The sequence below is a fragment of the Physeter macrocephalus genome, chromosome 8 (genome assembly GCF_002837175.3).
Source record: "Physeter macrocephalus isolate SW-GA chromosome 8, ASM283717v5, whole genome shotgun sequence".
NCBI classification, from domain to species: domain Eukaryota; kingdom Metazoa; phylum Chordata; class Mammalia; order Artiodactyla; family Physeteridae; genus Physeter; species Physeter macrocephalus.
The window spans coordinates 72,369,935-72,389,458 of record NC_041221.1 but is presented as its reverse complement, the minus strand read 5'-3'; the positions used below and the strand labels follow the sequence as shown (position 1 = coordinate 72,389,458).

General features: G+C 36.5%; 1 protein-coding gene and 1 pseudogene across 2 annotated transcripts in view; one reads left to right on the top strand and one right to left on the bottom strand.

Annotated features, from left to right (window-relative positions):
- Window positions 1–19,524, bottom strand: part of SLC30A5 (solute carrier family 30 member 5) — a 33,366-nt gene that overhangs the window by 5,587 nt on the left and 8,255 nt on the right. For both annotated transcript variants that reach the window (XM_007129929.4, XM_028492956.2), the window contains exons 2-12: window positions 14,574–14,696; window positions 12,781–12,847; window positions 11,506–11,591; window positions 8,665–8,752; window positions 6,216–6,303; window positions 4,940–5,016; window positions 4,268–4,438; window positions 3,307–3,595; window positions 2,918–3,126; window positions 2,045–2,202; window positions 1,035–1,164 (exon numbers count right to left, since the gene is read on the bottom strand). In XM_007129929.4, the coding sequence (XP_007129991.1) occupies window positions 1,035–1,164; window positions 2,045–2,202; window positions 2,918–3,126; window positions 3,307–3,595; window positions 4,268–4,438; window positions 4,940–5,016; window positions 6,216–6,303; window positions 8,665–8,752; window positions 11,506–11,591; window positions 12,781–12,847; window positions 14,574–14,696 (1,486 nt within the window). The remainder of the gene's footprint in view (window positions 1–1,034; window positions 1,165–2,044; window positions 2,203–2,917; window positions 3,127–3,306; window positions 3,596–4,267; window positions 4,439–4,939; window positions 5,017–6,215; window positions 6,304–8,664; window positions 8,753–11,505; window positions 11,592–12,780; window positions 12,848–14,573; window positions 14,697–19,524) is intronic.
- On the top strand, window positions 18,279–19,513 carry LOC102989293 (centrosomal protein of 78 kDa-like; annotated as a pseudogene).

Genomic DNA, 19,524 nt, shown 5'->3' with positions numbered 1-19,524 from the left:
ATTGTAAATAGACCTGCAATGAACATTGTGGTACATGACTCTTTTTGAATTATGGTTTTCTCAGGGTATATGCCCAGTAGTGGGATTGCTGGGTCGTATGGTAGTTCTATTTTTAGTTCTTTAAGGAACCTCCATACTGTTCTCCATAGTGGCTGTATCAACTTATATTCCCACCAACAGTGCAAGAGGGTTCCCTTTTCTCCACACCCTCTCCAGCATTTATTGTTTGTAGACTTTTTGATGATGGCCATTCTGACCAGTGTGAGATGATATCTCATTGTAGTTTTGATTTGCATTTCTCTAATGAAAGGATGTTGAGAATCCATTCATGTGTTTGTTGGCAATCTGTATGTCTTCTTTGGAGAAAACTCTATTTAGATCTTCTGCCCATTTTTGGATTGGGTTGTTTTTCTGATATTGAGCGATACATATTTTAATTGTGGAAGAATGACAAACTAAACAACAGTTATAAGTCAATGTTGCTAAAAGAAGATTGCACAAGATACAATGGGAATATTCAGAAAGGGAAATCTAACACACTTTAAGGTGGGAAGAGAGGGACTAAGGGAAAGTATCCCACCAAAGGCAACTTTAGAAGCAAAGCCTAAAAGGGCAGAAGTGAGGGAAGGGCGTGAGAACTATAAGGAACAGCGCATGTAAAGATCTGAAGGTACAGGGAAAACATTAAAAGTTGCCATAGCAGTAATTTAAACTAGAGTAAAGCCTTTGAATATTTCCTCATATATTCAAAAACACATCTTCAAATAAAAACGTTTAATAAGGCAGAAAAGAAACTGTTTTAGAATATTATCTAATATTTGACTACTAGCGTATTAGACAAAAAGTGTATTAATTAATTTCGAAGAGTCAGCAGTGTAAATGTAAATAGCAAGATAGGAAGTTATGTTGATTTAAATTAAAAAATAAATAAATAAAACCTTCCTAGGTCAATAACTACAAGCAGTTAAACTTTAGCAGGGAAAAAGCTGTATGAGTTTGAGTAGAAATTCAAATAGGAAAATGAAAAGACTTACTGTTAACATGTGTGTGTCTAATTCCGGAGGATCAATTAATCTAGCCACTGATTCCATAAACACAAAAAAAGCTATTACCACTAGAAAAAGCCCATTAATAAATCCAGAGAGAATTTCTATTCGGCCATACCTAAAAATGTAGAATATATTTTTAGAAAAGGAAAATGACAAATATTTTTAAAGTATAAACATTATTATGTTACAAATGAGGAAGTGATTTTCAATGACAGATTTTCAATTACACAAATAGTAAGACTAGAAAATTACCAAGATTATAAATATTATACTAATGCTGGAAGGTTCTTTCCATACATATATGTTTGTTGAAATTTTATATATTTATCAAAGTCCTTTGTCAACATCCCTTCTTACACAAAGCCTGTCCTAATTTCTTAGCAAGAAGTTATTTCTCTCTCCTTTAAGCCTTTGGCATTCTCTGTATCTCCGTCACAGCACATAGATTTGGCTTTTTATCAAAATTTTTTGTAATTTTGGGTCATCCATCTTTCAAAATATAAACAGCTGAAAGTAAGAGCTGAATTTATTAACCTATTTACAATAGTTCTTATCAAAATATCTTGCACAAATCAGGGATTCTAATATTCGCTGAACTGAATGATGACTTAGTGAAAGGTTACTGCATCATTTCACTTATGATGACTTAGTGAAAGGACACTGCATGCATAGCCACTTCAAATTTTGAATCTCTTTCTAACTGCAAAGATGTGAATGACCATGAACATTCCGTTACCTCAAAGAAACACTGTTGGCCAAATAGCTCACTATTTAACTGATTTTTTGCTACCTACCTATGAGAGGGATTTGTCAGGGAGTATATAGTCTTAAGCTTACTGCCATTCAGTATTTATCAAATGCTTGGTTTAGTTTCTCTTATCTACTTTAAATTAAAGAAAAATGAAGCTCTGAAAAATTAAATTTGTATTAAAAGTAGTAAAATTTTATTCTATAAGATGGAATTTGCTACAAGTCTTGACAGTCAGTGTACCTACCCATAGGAGAAAATCCGAGTTGCTTTCCATCTACTCATCAGGGCTGCAAAAAGTCCCATGACCAAAGCAGAGCAGTCAAAGAGCATGTGAAATCCATCTGAGATCAGACCCAGACTATTGGTCAACACGCCATAGAATAATTCCACAAAGGTAAAAAGCTAAAACACGTTTAAAAAAAAAATAGGAGAGGAGTATGTTGGGAAATACTGTTTCAAGAGAGATTTATCAGAATTTAATCATAAGGATTTTAACCCTTAGTTACCCAAACCTTACTTGAAGATATTATATAACTGTCTCTTCTGTTATTTAATTGGTTCTCAAACAAGAAACCTCATTTCATATAAACTATAAGAAATCAAGCTAAATCAGATATGTCTATCTTATAAACTATTTAAAAGGAGATAGTTTTATTTATATATCTGTAGAACTAAATAAACTAGACTATAAAATGTTAGCAATCTGGTCGGTAGTGAGATCTTATAAGGAGTAGATAAAAATCTTTTTTTCTTTTTGGCTGTGCCATGCGGCTTGTGGGATCTTATTCCCCGACCAGGGATTGAACCTGGGCCCCTGGCAGTGAGAGTAAGGAGTCCTAACCACTGGACCACCAGGGAATTCCTGATAAAAATCTTTATAAACTACTATATCTACTAATTTGAAATAGCACACTAAACCAACGTTTTTAAAATACTTCAAAAAATTGTTTAAGTAGTATGAATATGATCCTGTAATCTTTCTAATACTCAGAGAAAATATAATTTTAGCCCATTTCTAATTACTATAATTATTTGGGAATTACTAAAATTATACCAAAACTGTCAAAATTAAAAGATTAAGCTTTTAAGATATGCCACTAATATTTAAAACTCTTACCAGATTCAAGCACAAGAAGTAAAAGATCTGCCTAGAGTCATTCTCCTCAAGAATTTGTTTTAGTGATTCCTTAATAAACCTAGGGATTGACTGGGAGCTATGCTGAAAAGCATCACCCATGAAGTTATAAAGAGGTGTTCCTTCAGGAGAATATCCAATTAGGGTACCTTTCTGTCCTCTCTTAGAAGGAGATGATAAGATGTTGGCAGCTAAAAACAGAAGAAAAAAAAAAGGGATATCACAAAAGTTTAAAAAATTTAAGCCACCAAAACCCAACACAGTATCTATCAGCACTAAATGTATGAAGCCTTGAACAAATTCCCAAATTTAGTAAATGACTGAACATCAGAATCCATAAGAGGAAATTTGCTAAGGGGAAAAATGCTTACACAAAATGAAGAATATAGCGCTCACTACCACTCCTCCAGAGAGGACGTGTTCTGTGCTCTCCTGGTGTGCTGCTTTGTTCATGGCCCGAAGCTGGTCTGTTATTGGATGCGTCCAAAAATTTCCAAAAAGTAGAGCACTAATAAAAATGGGAAAGGATCCATATCGGGCACATTTGGAAACTTCCATTTTGACTGAACAAATGGAATCGACATAGAAATCCAGGATCATGACAAAAAAAATAACCGTTGTGAAAGGCATAATGAGAGAAAACCAAGACTCGACTTTACTCTAGAAATTAAAAAAAAAAATTTGTTAATACCATATGGGTATAAAGTTCACAACTTATATTTAATTTATTTTTTTTGCGGTATGCGGGCCTCTCACTGTTGTGGCCTCTCCCGTTGCGGAGCACAGGCTCCGGACGCGCAGGCCCAGCGGCTATGGCTCATGGGCCCAGCCGCTCCGCGGCATGTGGGATCTCCTGGACCGGGGCACGAACCCGTATCCCCTGCATCGGCAGGCGGACTCTCAATCACTGCGCGACCAGGGAAGCCCACAACTTATATTTTAGTTAATCCCTTTATGTATAAACAAATATTCCCATGATTCAATATGATTTGTAAAATGCCAAAATATAAGAGTTATAAGATATTGGCACATTTTCCTAGTATTCCCCAAAGTATTAAAAAAAGAAGCATTATTGTTTAATAATTTTATAAATACTTGGTGATACACAATCCTTGGGTTTGTGGGTAGGTATTAAACTATTATTAATATTATTATTAGTATTTAACTGATTCCTATGGGCCACAGGAATGGGAGGGATATATAAATGTAATAGTACTTGATAATTTAAAGCCACTTGCAACATCAAATTGAAATAAAATACAATGTACTGAACTAAAATCTATAAATAACAGCAATTTATTTTACTTATTACCAATAAATTCCTGCTCTTACCTCAGTTGTCACAGAAAGAACAATGACCCATGGGCATAAGAGAAGCACAGAAACAAGATGGGATAAAGCTTGAAGACGTTTGGTTCCACCAACATCTATAGAGAGTTTTCTGGAAGCTGTATGAAAACCAACTTTACAACACAAAGCCAGTACTAGCAATAATACTCCACCCTATGAGTAAAAGTAGATAAGTCTCATTAGAAACACACAGTTCAACACTCAAGCCTTAAATACATAATATTTAAAGAAATGGAGCTAGCATGTTTTTCCCATAACCCAAATTACTGAACTACTTAAATGGCTGGCAGTACTGTAAATTACTGATAACTTATTTTAAATGTACTTTTTTTTTTTTTTTTTTTTTTTTTTTGCGGTACGCAGGCCCCTCACTGTTGTGGCCTCTCCCCCTGCGGAGCACAGGCGTTGTGGCCTCTCCCGCTGCGGAGCACAGGCCCCGGACGCGCAGGCCCAGCGGCCATGGCTCACGGGCCCAGCCACTCCGCGGCATGAGGGATCCTCCTGGACCGGGGCATGAACCCGTGTCCCCTGCATCGGCAGGCGGACTCCCAACCACTGCGCCACCAGTGAAGCCCTAAATGTACTTTTAAAGTTACAGTTGCTGTAACTTTTCAGAATCTTTTGATCACCTTAGGAACAAAGAAAAGAACATACCTTGTGATCTGCCACACCTAAGAAGGCAATGGCTGTGTAAAGCATGTGAGTTAGAGCACTGTCATGATGTCCTTCAGCTAAGTGAGTTGGAGTGAAGGAAAAAAAATTCCAAATATTAACTCTGAATCCTGAAGTCCTCCTGGAATTAGCTACATTATTTTGGGTTGACTATACACTAATCTGAGGGCAAACCTGACTATCCTGAACAATATGTTTTCCTTAAAAACAAAAGTAAATAATTAAAAATTTAATTTTGGGACATGATTTATAAATTAGAATGGCCTATATATATTTCTTTTGTTGTCTCCAAAACAATTATAATAGTGCTTAAGGCACAGTTGTTAAATTTTAGTACTTAACCTCCAAAAGACATATGCATGCATACTCTAAAGAGGACAAAGGGACAAGAGCAAGGAACCTCCTTAGATCACTCCTATCCAATGGAATTGGATATGCCATGTAAAAATCAGTCCTAAATCTGTTTCTAAGCCATTGACCACATAAGCCTCAGCAAAGCAAGCAGCAAGCAAAAGAGGGTACAGTGGGCAACAATTGTCTAACAATCAACCTGGAGTTGTGCAAAGTCATGCTGTCCTTTTTCACTGTAACAAAGTAAACTGACATTAGTTAACTAATAGGTTTTACAGCAGTATCAGTAACCAGAAGAATCAAAACTGGTGTTCTGAGTCCTGCTAAATGGAGTGGGCAAGGCTATGTGATAGAAAAGAACAGTGCATAACTGCAGAGGAAAATGAGTAGATATATTTGATTGGAAAGTTGGGTTTACATAAGAGACGAGTGGGGGCTGAGTTGGAAATAATAATTTAGAGCAAGAGAGTGAATACCAGGTTAAGGAATTTGAACTTCTTCTTTCAGGCAAGATGCCAAAGGTTTTTCATTTAATCTCAAAAAAAGTTTATATTTAATAATTGCCACTGACTTCTAAAAGGAGAATTTAAATTGTTAAATTACAAGAGAGCAAATAGATTGATTTTGTTGAGTGGTAAATCACCTATTTTTTTTTTAATAGCATCAGGACATTCTAAAATATTCTTTCATTGTCCCTAAATTTCTGAAAACTCAGGGTGCTGTAAAAGATATTGAGATGCTATAAAATATTTAATTTAGAATGAATTTCTTCATTATTTGAATACTGATTTAGAATACCTACATCAACCTATGAAAGTTTCATTCATGATTGATCAGTATAATTCAGTCACTCCTTCATTTCCCATTGTGCCAGACTAAAAAACTCCTATCTTTTGCAAAAGGATACGGTGTTCAGCCATTTTAGCCATGAGATCATCATTGTCGAAAAGCAATAGGCAGATCACAGCAATAATGAAAAAAGCAGCCCCTCTTGTCTGAAAATGAAGAGAATAACAGCAAGAATAGCTTTTTCAAGTGTTGATTTTTAAGACCATGACTACACAAATGCTAAAGAAAAGTTTTCTCAGATAAATATTTAAAGAAAAAATAACATCTGACATTAAAGTCCTTATACTGTACAATATAAATTTACAGTATTAACAGTAAGATACAAAAGTAAAGAGCTCCAACAAATTCTGTAGGGTATTTTTAGGGCACTTGACAATTTGACAACTTCAATTGTCTCCTTGCTAGTACTGATAGGCATGTTACCATGTACAAACCATTAAATGTTCACAGAACTAATCTTCCTAAATGTTACTTTGCTTCTATTTGAAATGCCCAAGTAACTAAGGAATAATTAGTAGTGACCTAATTTATTCTACAACATGCAAGTAATAGAGAAGACAGCTGATTTACAATAATGTCAGTAACCTAGTTACCACTCTTCTAGGGAAAAAGAACTAAGAGGGCATGTTAAGAAAATTAGCAAAGTCATCTCTAATAGCTAGTAAAGGTATTAAAAGCTGAATACACTTCTTATGTTCTCATTCCAGGGAAAGGATTTTGACAAGAGAAAATTATAGAAAGGACATACTATCCAGGTTTATGCAAATACTTCAGAATTTTTGGTACAGAAGCAATCTAAATAGCATTATTATACATTCTCTATTTACAGATTTACAGGTGTAATACCAGATACTTCAATGAAATAAAAATTTTAAATGAAAAATGAGGATCCTATCTTATTCATTATACGACTACCACTACATTTGATAAATTCTCTATTAGTGTGGTAGGTATTTTGACAAAAGTTACTATACATAAACCACATCATTTAAAATTTCATAATTTTCATTGAATCAGGACATGGTAACATTAACAATACCCAAATATGGAGAATATAACTTAATCTTTTCTTAGCAAAGAGGGCAATTGAGAATTTTGTGACGCTTCAGAGTCAGACTAAGAAAAAAAAAATCACAGTCCTGGCAAGATGCCCAGATTCATTATTGACACTAATGACAGGATATTAAGATCCATACTCTCATTTCTGATTAGTGCAGTAAAATGTCTGTTTAATGTTTTAAAATCATTTGTATTTCTTTTGTGAGTTTTCTTTTCCTGTCCTTTGCTCATTTCTATTGAAGATCTTCAGCATTTTTTAAAACTATTTGAGTGATTATATTTTAAAAAAAAAAAGTAAAACTTTTATCTGTGGCAATTTGTTATTGTTGTTAGTTTGTTGTTTGCACAATGATTTCTGTTACATACATGCTTGTAATCATTATGCCGTCAAACGTACGTGGTTTCCCCTTTGTGATTTTTTTCTACTGGTTTTATGCTCAGTAAATTCTTCTCTGTCCACAGATTAATTATCCATTTATATTTTATTCTATGCTTTTACAAATATCTTTTTTTTTTAACCACAAAAATCTTCAATCCACTTGACATTTATTTTGGAGTACTCTGTGAGTGAGGGGAAAAGATTAAATAGTGGCATATGCTTTAGTACCCAAGGATCCAATTTGAAATCTACAGGCTGGGTAGACTCTGCTCTACTTGGCATGTTACTTTGTTCACTTTATTTTATTCATCTGCCTCCATTATTTAGCCTGAAAGCCCCTTTCAGAAGAGAAACTATTAAACCTTATTTGCCTTTATTTCTCCTTTCCTCTGCAATGAGCACAATGCATCATGCATAGGAAGCATTTAATTTGGTAAATACAAGTATTGTAGCTGTAAGTTATAATTGCACATTGGTGATGCATTTACTGAAAAGAGATTAATACTTAAATTATGGAAGATGAATAGGGTCGCCTAGTTGGCAAAACATTCATCAGACTTTAAATATAACAAGTTCTTAGGGACGTATTTTCCAAAAATGACGTATAGGAGTTAAGAATGAGAGAGGGCAGGGATCAGGTATAGCATGAAGGAGATGTCTGTGGTGATCAATCAGTCCTGCACCTTGACTGTGGTGATGGTTACACAAATCTACACACACACACATATACACACAAGTGTATGTAAAACTGGTGAAATCTGAATAAGGTCTATGGGTTGTACCAATGTCAATTTCCTGGTTTTGACAGTATAAGAGCTGGGTAAGAAGTTACTATTGAAACTGAGCAAAGGGCACAAGGACCTCTCTGTACTATATTTGCAGCTTCCTAGGAATATATAATGATTTCAAAATAAAAAGTAAAAAACAAAATGTTTGTGAGAAAAATTGATAATTAGCAGAAAAAGCCTCTGTATTCTTTTAAATGGTAAAGGATACTACTTTACTGCCTTAGATAGTATTTTACATGTACACTTTCAATTTTCAAGTAACGAATAATGTAAAATTCTACCTTTGCTGGTCCTCCTCCAGAACTAGTGAACAAAACACTGAGCAGTGAGATGACAACAATATCACTGTGCTCGAATAGCAGCAAAGTCCTACAAAAATAAAACATTATCATTCATGAAATATATCTGATCTTTATCAGGAAGCATGAATTCAACTAGAGTAAGGGAGAAGAAAATTAATCTTTCCCCTTGATTTTCATAAAACATTATGGGAAAAATAAACATGTACAGCTGTTTTGGAAAATATTCTGGCATTATCTGCCTTAGGAAGGTTGAAGCTACAAATATCTAAAATACCACTTGTAGGATTATATCATACAGGTTTCTTGTATATATGTACCAGGAAACACTTATAAGATACCAGCATTGTTTGCAATAGCCCAAAACCAGAAACAACCTAAATACCCACTGATGAGAGAATGGATAATATAATTTAGAGTATATCCATTCAAAGGACTATTATACAGTGGTAAAAATGAATGAAATTCTATGACTATATTAAGAAATACAGAACTGTATACTTTAAAAATGCTACAAACTGAATGTATGTGTCTCCTTCTCTCCCCCATTCATACGTTAAACTCAATCACCAACGTGACGGTATTAGGAGGTAAAGAACACCTTTGAGAGGTGCTTAGGTTATGAGGGTGAAACCCTCATGAATGGGATTATTGCCTTTATAAAAGAGACCACAGAGAGCTCCCTCGCCCTTCTGCTATGTGAGGTTACAGTGAAGAGACAAGACGGCTGTCTATGAACCAGGAAGCAGTCTCTCACCACACACTGAATCTGCTTTGCCTTGATCTTGGCCTTCCTAGCCTCCAGAACCATGAGAAACAAATCTGTATTTTTTAAAAGTCACCCAGCCCATGGTATTTTTATTATAGCAGTCCCAACGGACTAAGACAAAAAGAGTGAATTTTATGGTATGTGAATTACATTTCAAAAAACTAACACAAAAGTGAATGAACTATATATATATATGTGTATATATATATATATATACACACACACACACTTATACACACACACACATACATACACACACACATACTCTACATGCATCAAAAAGGGCAAATCTCAAACACGACACTGAATGGAAAAAGTGTGCTGAAAAAAAATACATGCAATGTAATTCTATTCAAATAAAGTAAAAAACTTGCAAAAAAGAAATGTGTACATATATGGTAAAACTATAAAGAAAACCAAGAGAACGAAAATCAAAATTTAAGATGCTGGTTACATCCAATGATAGGGGGAGGGGGGATACACAGGGCAACAAAGGAACTGGTAAGGTTTTATTTGGGGGGATACATGAATGTTCATATTTTTTATATTTATTCTTTTATATGTATGAATATTTAAAAAAATTAAAAACATTATTGCCAGCTAAAGGGAGCTTATAGGATCTACATGGGAACAGATATTCAGCTGCTCATTAGAAAAATTTTCATTTTTCCTCCTTATTCAAAAATCTGTAATGAGAACACAGCAGTGATTATTTTAGTTCTATTAATATTTGGGAGACTACAATTTAAAAAATATATATCAGCAGAATGATACTAGCTTAAAATAAGACAGGCTATGAAACACCAAAGGAGTCTTTCTAATCAAGAAACTGAATGACAATTTTAGTAAAAGAATGAGAGGGGCAGTGTTGGCAGAGGAGCTCGTGGTAGTGAGTGGTTGTAAGGGCAGAAGTAGATGACTAAATAAGGAGCCAAGGAAGAATTTAACAACTTTCCCCCTTCCTTCCCTAGCCTAACACACAGGGACAGTGATTCAGTAACAAACAGACCAAAAGATCACTTCATGAATAAGAAATTACCATTCAATCATATTCCAGCATAAACTGAAAAGGTTTTTCCCCAAGCTGAGAAATCCTAGCCAGCTTTCCCACCACGCCAGGAAGCTGCTTCTGTCACGGACAGGGATATGACATTGGAATTATATACACCCCTCCTTTGACAAAGCACAGGGTAAACAAGCCAAAGGGAGCCAAATCCAGAGATATTCTATTGTCTGAGAGAGGAGAAAAGACTTTTCACAAAGCATTTCCCACTGATCACTTTCTACTGTCCACTCCATCATCCTCAGTGAGATTCTTCAGAATGCCCTTCATCTTATTCCTTACTTCTTGTCCCATATTCCGCACCCCCCCATCAATGGCAAGGCACTTTTGCTTATAATTTTGAGATAGAGAAGTATTAAAAGAAGACTTATGCACAGTTGCACCTGTTATAATTCCTATTAAATTAAGTGGCCCTAAAGCATTTTCTCCCCTGAACCGACCAATTTACATAAAGATCTATAGAGACTTAAGGGAATATGAAATGAGGGTTAAACTTATCTTTGATGATTGGCACACTATTCCCAAGACATCTGTTTATAACCATATCTTTCAAGCATCTTCTGTGGGTAGTGGAGGACTTTCAGAGTTGGGGGGGGAGGGGGAAGCATTTTTTAAAGATTTTGCTTTCCTCCTTATTGGTTGATTTTAGTTACCATTTCAGACTTTTCATTTCTAAAATCAGCTGCTAAAAGGGATCACCAATGAATAAAAAGTCACGTATGTTAAAATTTTTCTGAAACTGTTTGGACTCTAACTAGTAAAATATCTATGACAGATCATGAACAATACATTAATGGTATTCACCAAAGAACTAGTCCACAAACTAAACAGGTCCTCAATATATATATACTCAACGAGTTGTACCCAATGCTATAGAAGTGAAAGAAGCATTTGTACATAACTGACAAACATTTGACATAAAACATAATGGCATAAAACTAATATTCAAAATGAAGAAACATAAACATTCAAAATAAGCATTTCTATTTACCTTAGTGGTCCACAAAGAGTGAGGCCAAAATACCACAAAAGTGAAATGATACACCCAGCAATTGCATGTTTAAATATTTTGATCCACTAAAAATGGAAACAAAAAGTTAAAAATTTCAGTCATATGTTTTGCCAAATATCTCAAAATCTTAAATAAAACACATAGGGAAAGATAATGGTAACAAATATTTTAAAGGCCAAATAGTTACATATTTTAAAATTAAATAGAAATTATTAAGATCCCTTGACTAAATCTAGATTTGCAAGATAGTATTCTGTTTTTCATTTTCCATATTCTTGACTGTTGCTAGATCCTGAAATCTTTTTCTACAGGGTACCATTTTCTGTTTTTTACACTAGTTCTCACTAGTTTGCTAGGAACACTTAATGTTTTAGTTTTTAAATTCTTCTCCAGCAGGGATATTCAGTCCTTCAATTATTTGAAAAGAGAGGGAAAAAAGTTAAGATGGGGTTTAAAATATTAATCCTGTTTTAAAAAATGTTCTTGGTCTCTAAAACAGAGGTACTTAAATTCGTCTAATAAAAAATCATGGCACAGGTTTCTAAGTTGTGGCATAAAGCAAATATGTAGTAGGGTGTAACTACTGTCCAAAGAGGTGATAATATGAGATGATGCAGAATGAAGGACATTTCTGGTATGCATCCTGAACCTCAGATGCTTAAAGGGAATAATAACGATGAAGAGGGTGACAGCTGCTATGTACTGCACACTCACTATATGCCACGCACTATTTTAAGAACTTTACATGTATTAATTCATTTATTCCTTATAGCTCCATTAGGAAGGCATTATTATCTCCATTTTACAGGTCAGAAAATGAAGGTAGAGAAATTAAGTAACTTGCTTAAAGTAAGGTTTGTAATTAGAACAGCCATGAATTTGTCTGACTCCAGAGGCCTTGTTCGTAACCACTATGCTTTATCTGCTTCCCAGTGACATTTATCCTAGGCTTGTGGGCATGTCTACATGTCTGATTTGTAAATCTTTTCAGCATATGGATCCTGTATTAAAAAAATAATTATATGCATGCTTGAAACATTTTCTACCCTCGTCTACATTTTTAAACACTTCATTATCTTAGTACTTTAGCATTTACTCTTGAAGCCTCAGCTCTGAAATGATAAGTCAAGGGCAAGTTAACTCTGGAAAAGTTCTGCTGAGCACTTAAAATCATTCAGTAAGTAACCCTGATCAAGGAAAGAACACTGCCTCCTGGTCCACTGCTAGGACAAAAGGATTATGCAAAAGACTTACCTGGCGTTTCGTAATACTTTTCCCAGAAGAAAAAGGCTTTTGAAATAAAACCATAAAAAATGCAGTCCTGTGAATATTGAAACATTAATATATTAATATTAATTAATCTTATATACAAGGTGTGGTTTTAAGTAAAGACCCTTAAACAAATATACTAGAATTTGAAGGGTATGTTAACCTCTAAAGAAAATATACTAGAGAACAATACTTATTTTAATAAGGCTTCCACTACAATATTTTGGGAACTCTTCTGTCTTTTGTATCTGCCTTCAGAACCAGTTTACAAGCCACAAAAGAAGTCTCAATTTTTTTTTATACTTTACCAAAGAAAATAATTCCTATCTCCTCTAAAATTTAGTAATAACAAATCTTGAAATAGAAATGAAGAAAGTACTAATCATATACCCCTACCTTTCATATTCCCAAAATAGATATATAAAAATATATTCAAGTGGTGCTAAAAACTTCCTAGTCAAGAATCACTTTCCATAATTACTAAAGTTGCCAGGAGTCTAACAGATTCTTTTTTCTTTTTTTTTTTTGTCTGAGTTGGGTCTTTGTTGCTGTGCGCGGGCTTTCTCTAGCTGCAGCGAGTGGGGGCTACTCTTCATTGCGGTGTGCGGGTTCTCATTGCAGTGGCTTCTCTTGTTGCAGCTAGTGGGCTACAGCAGTTGTGGTGTGCAGGCTCTAGAGCGCAGGCTCAGTAGTCGTGGCGCACGGGCTTAGTTGCTCGCAGCCTGTGGGATCTTCCATGGACCAGGGATCGAACCCGTGTCCCCTGCATTGGCAGGCGGATTCTTAACCACTACGCCACCAGGGAAGTCCCTAACAGATACTTATTAATACAGAGGTTGGTCACTAGCAATCTCAAGGTCCAGAGAATCTTTACTTAGAGAGAATTTCTTACTAGATGCAGAATAGTGTAAAATCTATACTGTAAGAGGACCCTATACCATGAAGGGACATGTAGTGAACACAGCCCAGCACGGTTTAACTTGGAAAATAAGGAACATCTGGGCCAAGACAAGTCTCAGATGACATTCTATGCCTGCTGGAAGGTTAGACTATGCCAGTAGGATGGTCTGGGAATCCCTAGGGCCCCTGAGGCCCTTTTAGGGAGCTGTGAGATCAAACTATTTTTTTCTTAAACATTTAAAAAACTTATTTTAAAAATATTTATTTATTTTTATTTGGTTGCACTGGGTCTTAGTTGTGGCTCATGGGCTCCTTAGTTGTGGCATGCATACTCTCAGCTGTGGCATGCATGTGGGATCTAGTTCCCTGACCAGGGATTGATCCCGGGCACCCTGCATTGGGAGCTCGGAGTCTTAACCACTGTACCACCAAGGAAGTCCTGAGGTCAAACTATTTTTACAGAAGTATTAGGATATTATTTGCCCTTTTCACTCTTATTCTCTCAGGGGTGTATATTAGAGCTTTTCAGAGGCTAGTTCATGTGAGGTACTGCAACAGACTGAATACTGACTCAGATATTGGGATCCACCTGTATTCTATTAAGCCAGACATTAAATTTGCAAAAACCTCATTAACATAAGCAAAAGCTGATGTTTTGGCGAGCTAATAGAGTATGACAATCTTTTTTTTTTTAAATCCAGTCTCTTGGTACCTCTAACCTTAGGTATTCTGTCTTTAAAAAAAATTATCAAGTACTTGTCAGGAGGAATAAAATGCACAAAATATTCTATGTAAAATATCCTAAAGATACTCAGTTAAAACAGGATTTTCAAAGAAATTTAAAAACATTAAGGAAAAAAAGAACCATACACACTCACCCAAGTTTTAATATAAAAATAAACTGAACAATGTGAACTACTTTTAGGAGGTCATATGATTCAAAAAGCCCCACAGCCTTCAAAAATTTAGTGACGCATAGTAATACAATATATTTCGTTAACCTGAAAAATAAAAACAGAAACAAGTTTCAGTATCATTGAAATCACAAAGAACTCTGTAATCCTTTTTTTTCTTACTATACAAGTAATAGGGGTCATTATGAAAGCCATAAATATAAACAAAAAATGAAACAAACAAAAACTCAACTCACCCCTCCACGTGATAACTACTATTAACACTTTGGTATATATACTTGCAGATTTTTTTTTTTTGCAATATACATGGACATATTATGCATAGATACAGTCTATTAAAGAAAAAAAGGCCAAACTAAAAATAAAAATGTTCTTGATTGAGTTGCCTCAACTATTTTCTAATGTGCTTTTTAAACAATTACTCCAAACAAATAAAGAGAATAAAAACAGAAACCAAACTATCTGTCATGAAACGAGACCATAATATAGGAAGGGAGGGGAGAATGGTGAATGCCTTAGGTTTACCTCTCCTCTGCTTCGCTAAGTGACTGCAGTGAGTCACAGTTGAAGTGACCTGACCTACAGAGTCCTGAGAAGGCTCAGGAATCTGAAGCACCTCAGAAAGGGTGTGGAGAGCTGCAAAGAGGAGGATCATTAGGAAGTCTGCCAGGTAGTTAGGTCCCCAGAATCCCACCCAGCACAGCCAGGCAACCATCCCTCCTAAATCATGACAGGACAAGAGCTTAGCCTTTGGAGAGGTCTAGACATAAGGCAAAGGGGAAAGGAGGGACGAACCGTTGGACTAAAATCATGGAGATTAAAAGGAAGTTTCCCTTCTTAACCCCACCCCACCTGCCTTCCCTCATTTAACTCTAACATCCTAACTGCCAGGCTTCAATCTCCCAGCAGGAGAACCCTCCTTTGGAGAAGCCCACCAGGGGACAAGCCCCATACAGGTCTTCTAACTAGCTTTTTGGGCCTCACTCAAATAAGCATGGCCAAATATGGATAATAGATCCTTTATGATAAGCCTATAATGAGAGACCAAACAAACTAAAACAGCAAAGAAATTTAAAAGATACAGAGGTCATAGGGAATAGCAGAAAACAACAAAGAACTATAAATAATATTCTTGGATAAGAAAGAAAAGTTCATCCATGAAAAAATTAGGCTGCCATAAAAAGAAACGAAAAAGAAGCTCCTGAAAGAGCAATCAGAAAACAGTGAAGAAATTATCTCAGTTTTCTAGCTTAGTAGTCTTCTTTGGTCATATACCTCTAGTAGTAAAAAAAAAATTTTGCACCTGAAACCGATTATTTGTACATTACAAACATGTACTACTCTCCTGATATTATGTTATAAAACATACACAAATTAGAAATGAAACAGAATGAGATAAAAAGGTGAGAACTTCTAATATCTCCCCCCAACAGATCATCTTTGCAAGATATTTCAGGAGACTACTTTCTAAGTTTATATCTAACAGGTGTTAATACATTAAAAAGGAGATATAAGGGATATCCAAAGCCAGCACACCAGCAGGAATGAGAAGTCTCTACCAATGGGAGAAAAATACAAAAAAGCAAACACAGAAGTTTAAGGGAAACCTAAGTCATTCAAATAGCAGTTAAAACAATTTGATATGCAATGATATCAATGTATGTAGGGTGGTATAAAAATCAATGAGTGTGAATCCTTAAGTCCCATGGCACTGAATCAACAAACAGCAATCTGCTTAAGAAGGCATGAAAATATATATTTTTGGAAGATTTTGATGCAACTACGAAAACAAATTTCAGTCCTTGAAAGAATGAATCTCAGCAATTCCAACATCTTCACTGTCCAATGGCTCATTTTCTGTTTTAGTCCAAATAATATCATAGTATATTAAAGAAAATCAGATTTGGAACAAAGTGGTTTTTCTTTTCATGAACACAATCTGGGGGGCTTTTTAATAGTGCAATCTGGGAGTTTTAACAATGTGACAATTAATTACCAAGAAGCTAATAAAAATGTTATTGTGGAATAAAGTAAGCCAAATCCTAAAGCACAGAAGTTCCTACTTAATCTACCTGTAGAATAGTATAAACACTGAAATTTCTGTTTAAAAGATCAAGCAGATTTTCTGGGGTGATAAAAACATCCTATAGCTTGATTATCCTGAAAGTTACATGGGTATGCATTTGTGAAAAATGAAAACTGGTACCTTTAAAATCTATGCATTTTATGGTAGGTAATTTTATCTCAATGTAAAAAGGAGTATTGGAAAAAATAAATAAAATTATGGCTATGATAAAAAAATAGAGTGTATTTTGTTTCTGGATTGTTTGCAGACTGGCTGAAAACATGCAGTACAACATGAAAAATCTACCAAATTTCTAGTAATTGTCTAGGTATTTACTAGAAAGTAAATGTATATATACTAGAAGAAACAGAACACTAATATTTAAAAACTGAAAAACACCTTAGAGATTCTCTAGTCCAATTCCTCTCATGTCACAGATTGGGAAGGTGAAGTCCACAGAGTTAGCTAGGGTCAAGTCCATGTCTCTTAAGTATGCTTGCTCTTTTAATACGTCACACAGAAAACCAAAGTTCATCCAAAAGGCTTTGAGGATTCCCATCTTCTAAACTGTTCCCAATTATACATTCACAGTGGCCCACATATAGGGTAAAATAATCTTTAAATATAAAAAACAAAATGCATACTAAAACCTAAGATTAATGTCGATTTTGGCCCATTTAAGCTAGAGAAAAAAGTCAGATAAACTTAAGTAAATTAACTATATTAATGTTAATTAAATACTCCAGTCATGGTAGCAATTTATAATTAGCAAATAAAAATACTACTCTTGAGCTAGAAATCTTTTGTTTATTCAGTTCTTAACCCAGGGACTTGCATAATATGTGCTCAGCAAATGTTTACTAAATGAAAGAATGCGAATTCTACAATTACACTTGTGTGATACACTAATATCTAGCACAGTAATGTAGATAGTGCAGTAGTACAGTACATAGCTGGCAGTCAAGCTTCTGGCAATTTAAACTATCATCAACCCAGTTATGAATTCTGAATGAAAGACAGACATCAAGTAGAGAGAGGAAAGCTCAAAACCTCAAGCGCTTCACTCCTTAAGTTCTTAACTAGGTGTAAAAATAAGGCAGCAGGATAGAAGCAAGGACACAAAAAAACAACACTGTCAACAAGACAGGGAGGGAGAAAACAGACTAGGAAAAACTGACAAAGGTACATTAAAAATCACAGCAATCTGGGAATTCTTGAGGTCAGCAAAGAGCCTCGTATACCCTCATGGGGCTATTAAGCCATTCTTCAAATATTCCCTGCTCACTTACTATGTGCCAGATGTCACCTGTGGCTAATAAGACCTGTCTGTCAGGGTGGTTTCAGGTACTACAGCCTTCCCTCTTCCTGATAAAAGGGCTTGATGCAGCTGGAACTAGTTCTGCATTCTTTCTGACTTCAAAGGAGGACTTTTATCTAAAATTTATCTTAGGGGCCGCCTGCCGGTTTGAAACGCAGCCCTGCACGCAGGGGGCGATGAGGCTGGCGCCACGGGCTGGCGATGTGCCGCGGCAGGCGGCGCGGAAGCGCGGCATGGAGGGGCTGGCCTAGCTGGGGCCAGTGGCCCTGTGGCTGCGACGCGGGTCCTGCGCATGCTGTGGGGCCGCAGCCGCCGGGCGGTGGGCGCCCGAGGGGCCGAGAGGCAAGCCGGGGCCCCCAGGCGGGTGTGGGCATTGTGTCCGCAGCCAGCGTCCCCGAGGCCGCGCTCGGGCCATGATCACTCGGTGAAGCTGCGCCGGGACAGCGCGGCCGACCTCTTCTCGTGCTGTGAGGACCTGTGCGCGCTGCAGGACTCACTGCCTCTGCCCGCTGTGCGCGCTTCACTGCGGGAGGTCCTGCTGGACTTAACGCCGACTGCCTCTGGGGGGTGGACTGGGCGCCGCTCCTGAGCACCCTCTGCCCCTGATCTGTATCCAGAGCTTCTTCCAGCCACGGCTGGGCGAGACAGGTTGTGACAGAAATAAAGTTTACAGAAGTCATGTTCCTGCAATAAGAAATAAAGATGTGACCTTCTAGTTGTGTAAAGCTCTTAAACGCTGTGTAAGTGCATCAGTGCGATAAGGAACCTGGAGCTAAATGGGCTAGTTCTGAGAGAGAGAGACTTAACTATGTTAACAAAGGGACTGAATAAATCGGCCACTTCGGTGCACCTGTGTCCTGCGAATTGTTCACTTGGAGATAGAGGTTTAGAAATTATTTGTCAAGGTGTAAAGAACTCTGTCACTCTTAAGACAGTAAACTTCACGGGGTGTAATCTGACATGGCAGGGAGCAGACCACATGGCCATGATCTTAAAGTATCAGACTACCAGAAGGCATGAAGAAACCTGGGCTGAGAGTCTTCGTTCCAGGAGACCTGATCTTGACTGTACGGCTGGTTTGAGGCGCATCACCCTGAACTGCAACATGCTCACTGGTGACCTGGGTGCAAGTGCTTTTGCAGAATCTCTTAGTGAGGATTTGTGGCTTGGAGCACGTGACCTGCAGCAGTGTGGCCTCACCAATGAAGGAGAAAAGGCTTTACTAAAGGCCCTTGAAACCAACAGAACTCTGCTCGTTCTGGATATAAGAAAAAATCCACTCGTTGATTATTCTGTGATGAAAGCAGTTATCAAAAAAGTTCTCCAGATGGAAGGAGTGCCAAGTCAGAGTACCAGTGGATAACTTCTCCATCGGTGAAGGAACCATCCAAAGCTGCTAGACAGAAAAAGAGAACTATAATTTTGGGAAGTGGTCAAAAAGGAAAAGCTACTATTAGAATTGATGTCCAGTGGAGCCCCAGAATAGAAGCAAGATGAATATTCCATTCCGCATTGGCAACACCAAAGGAGAT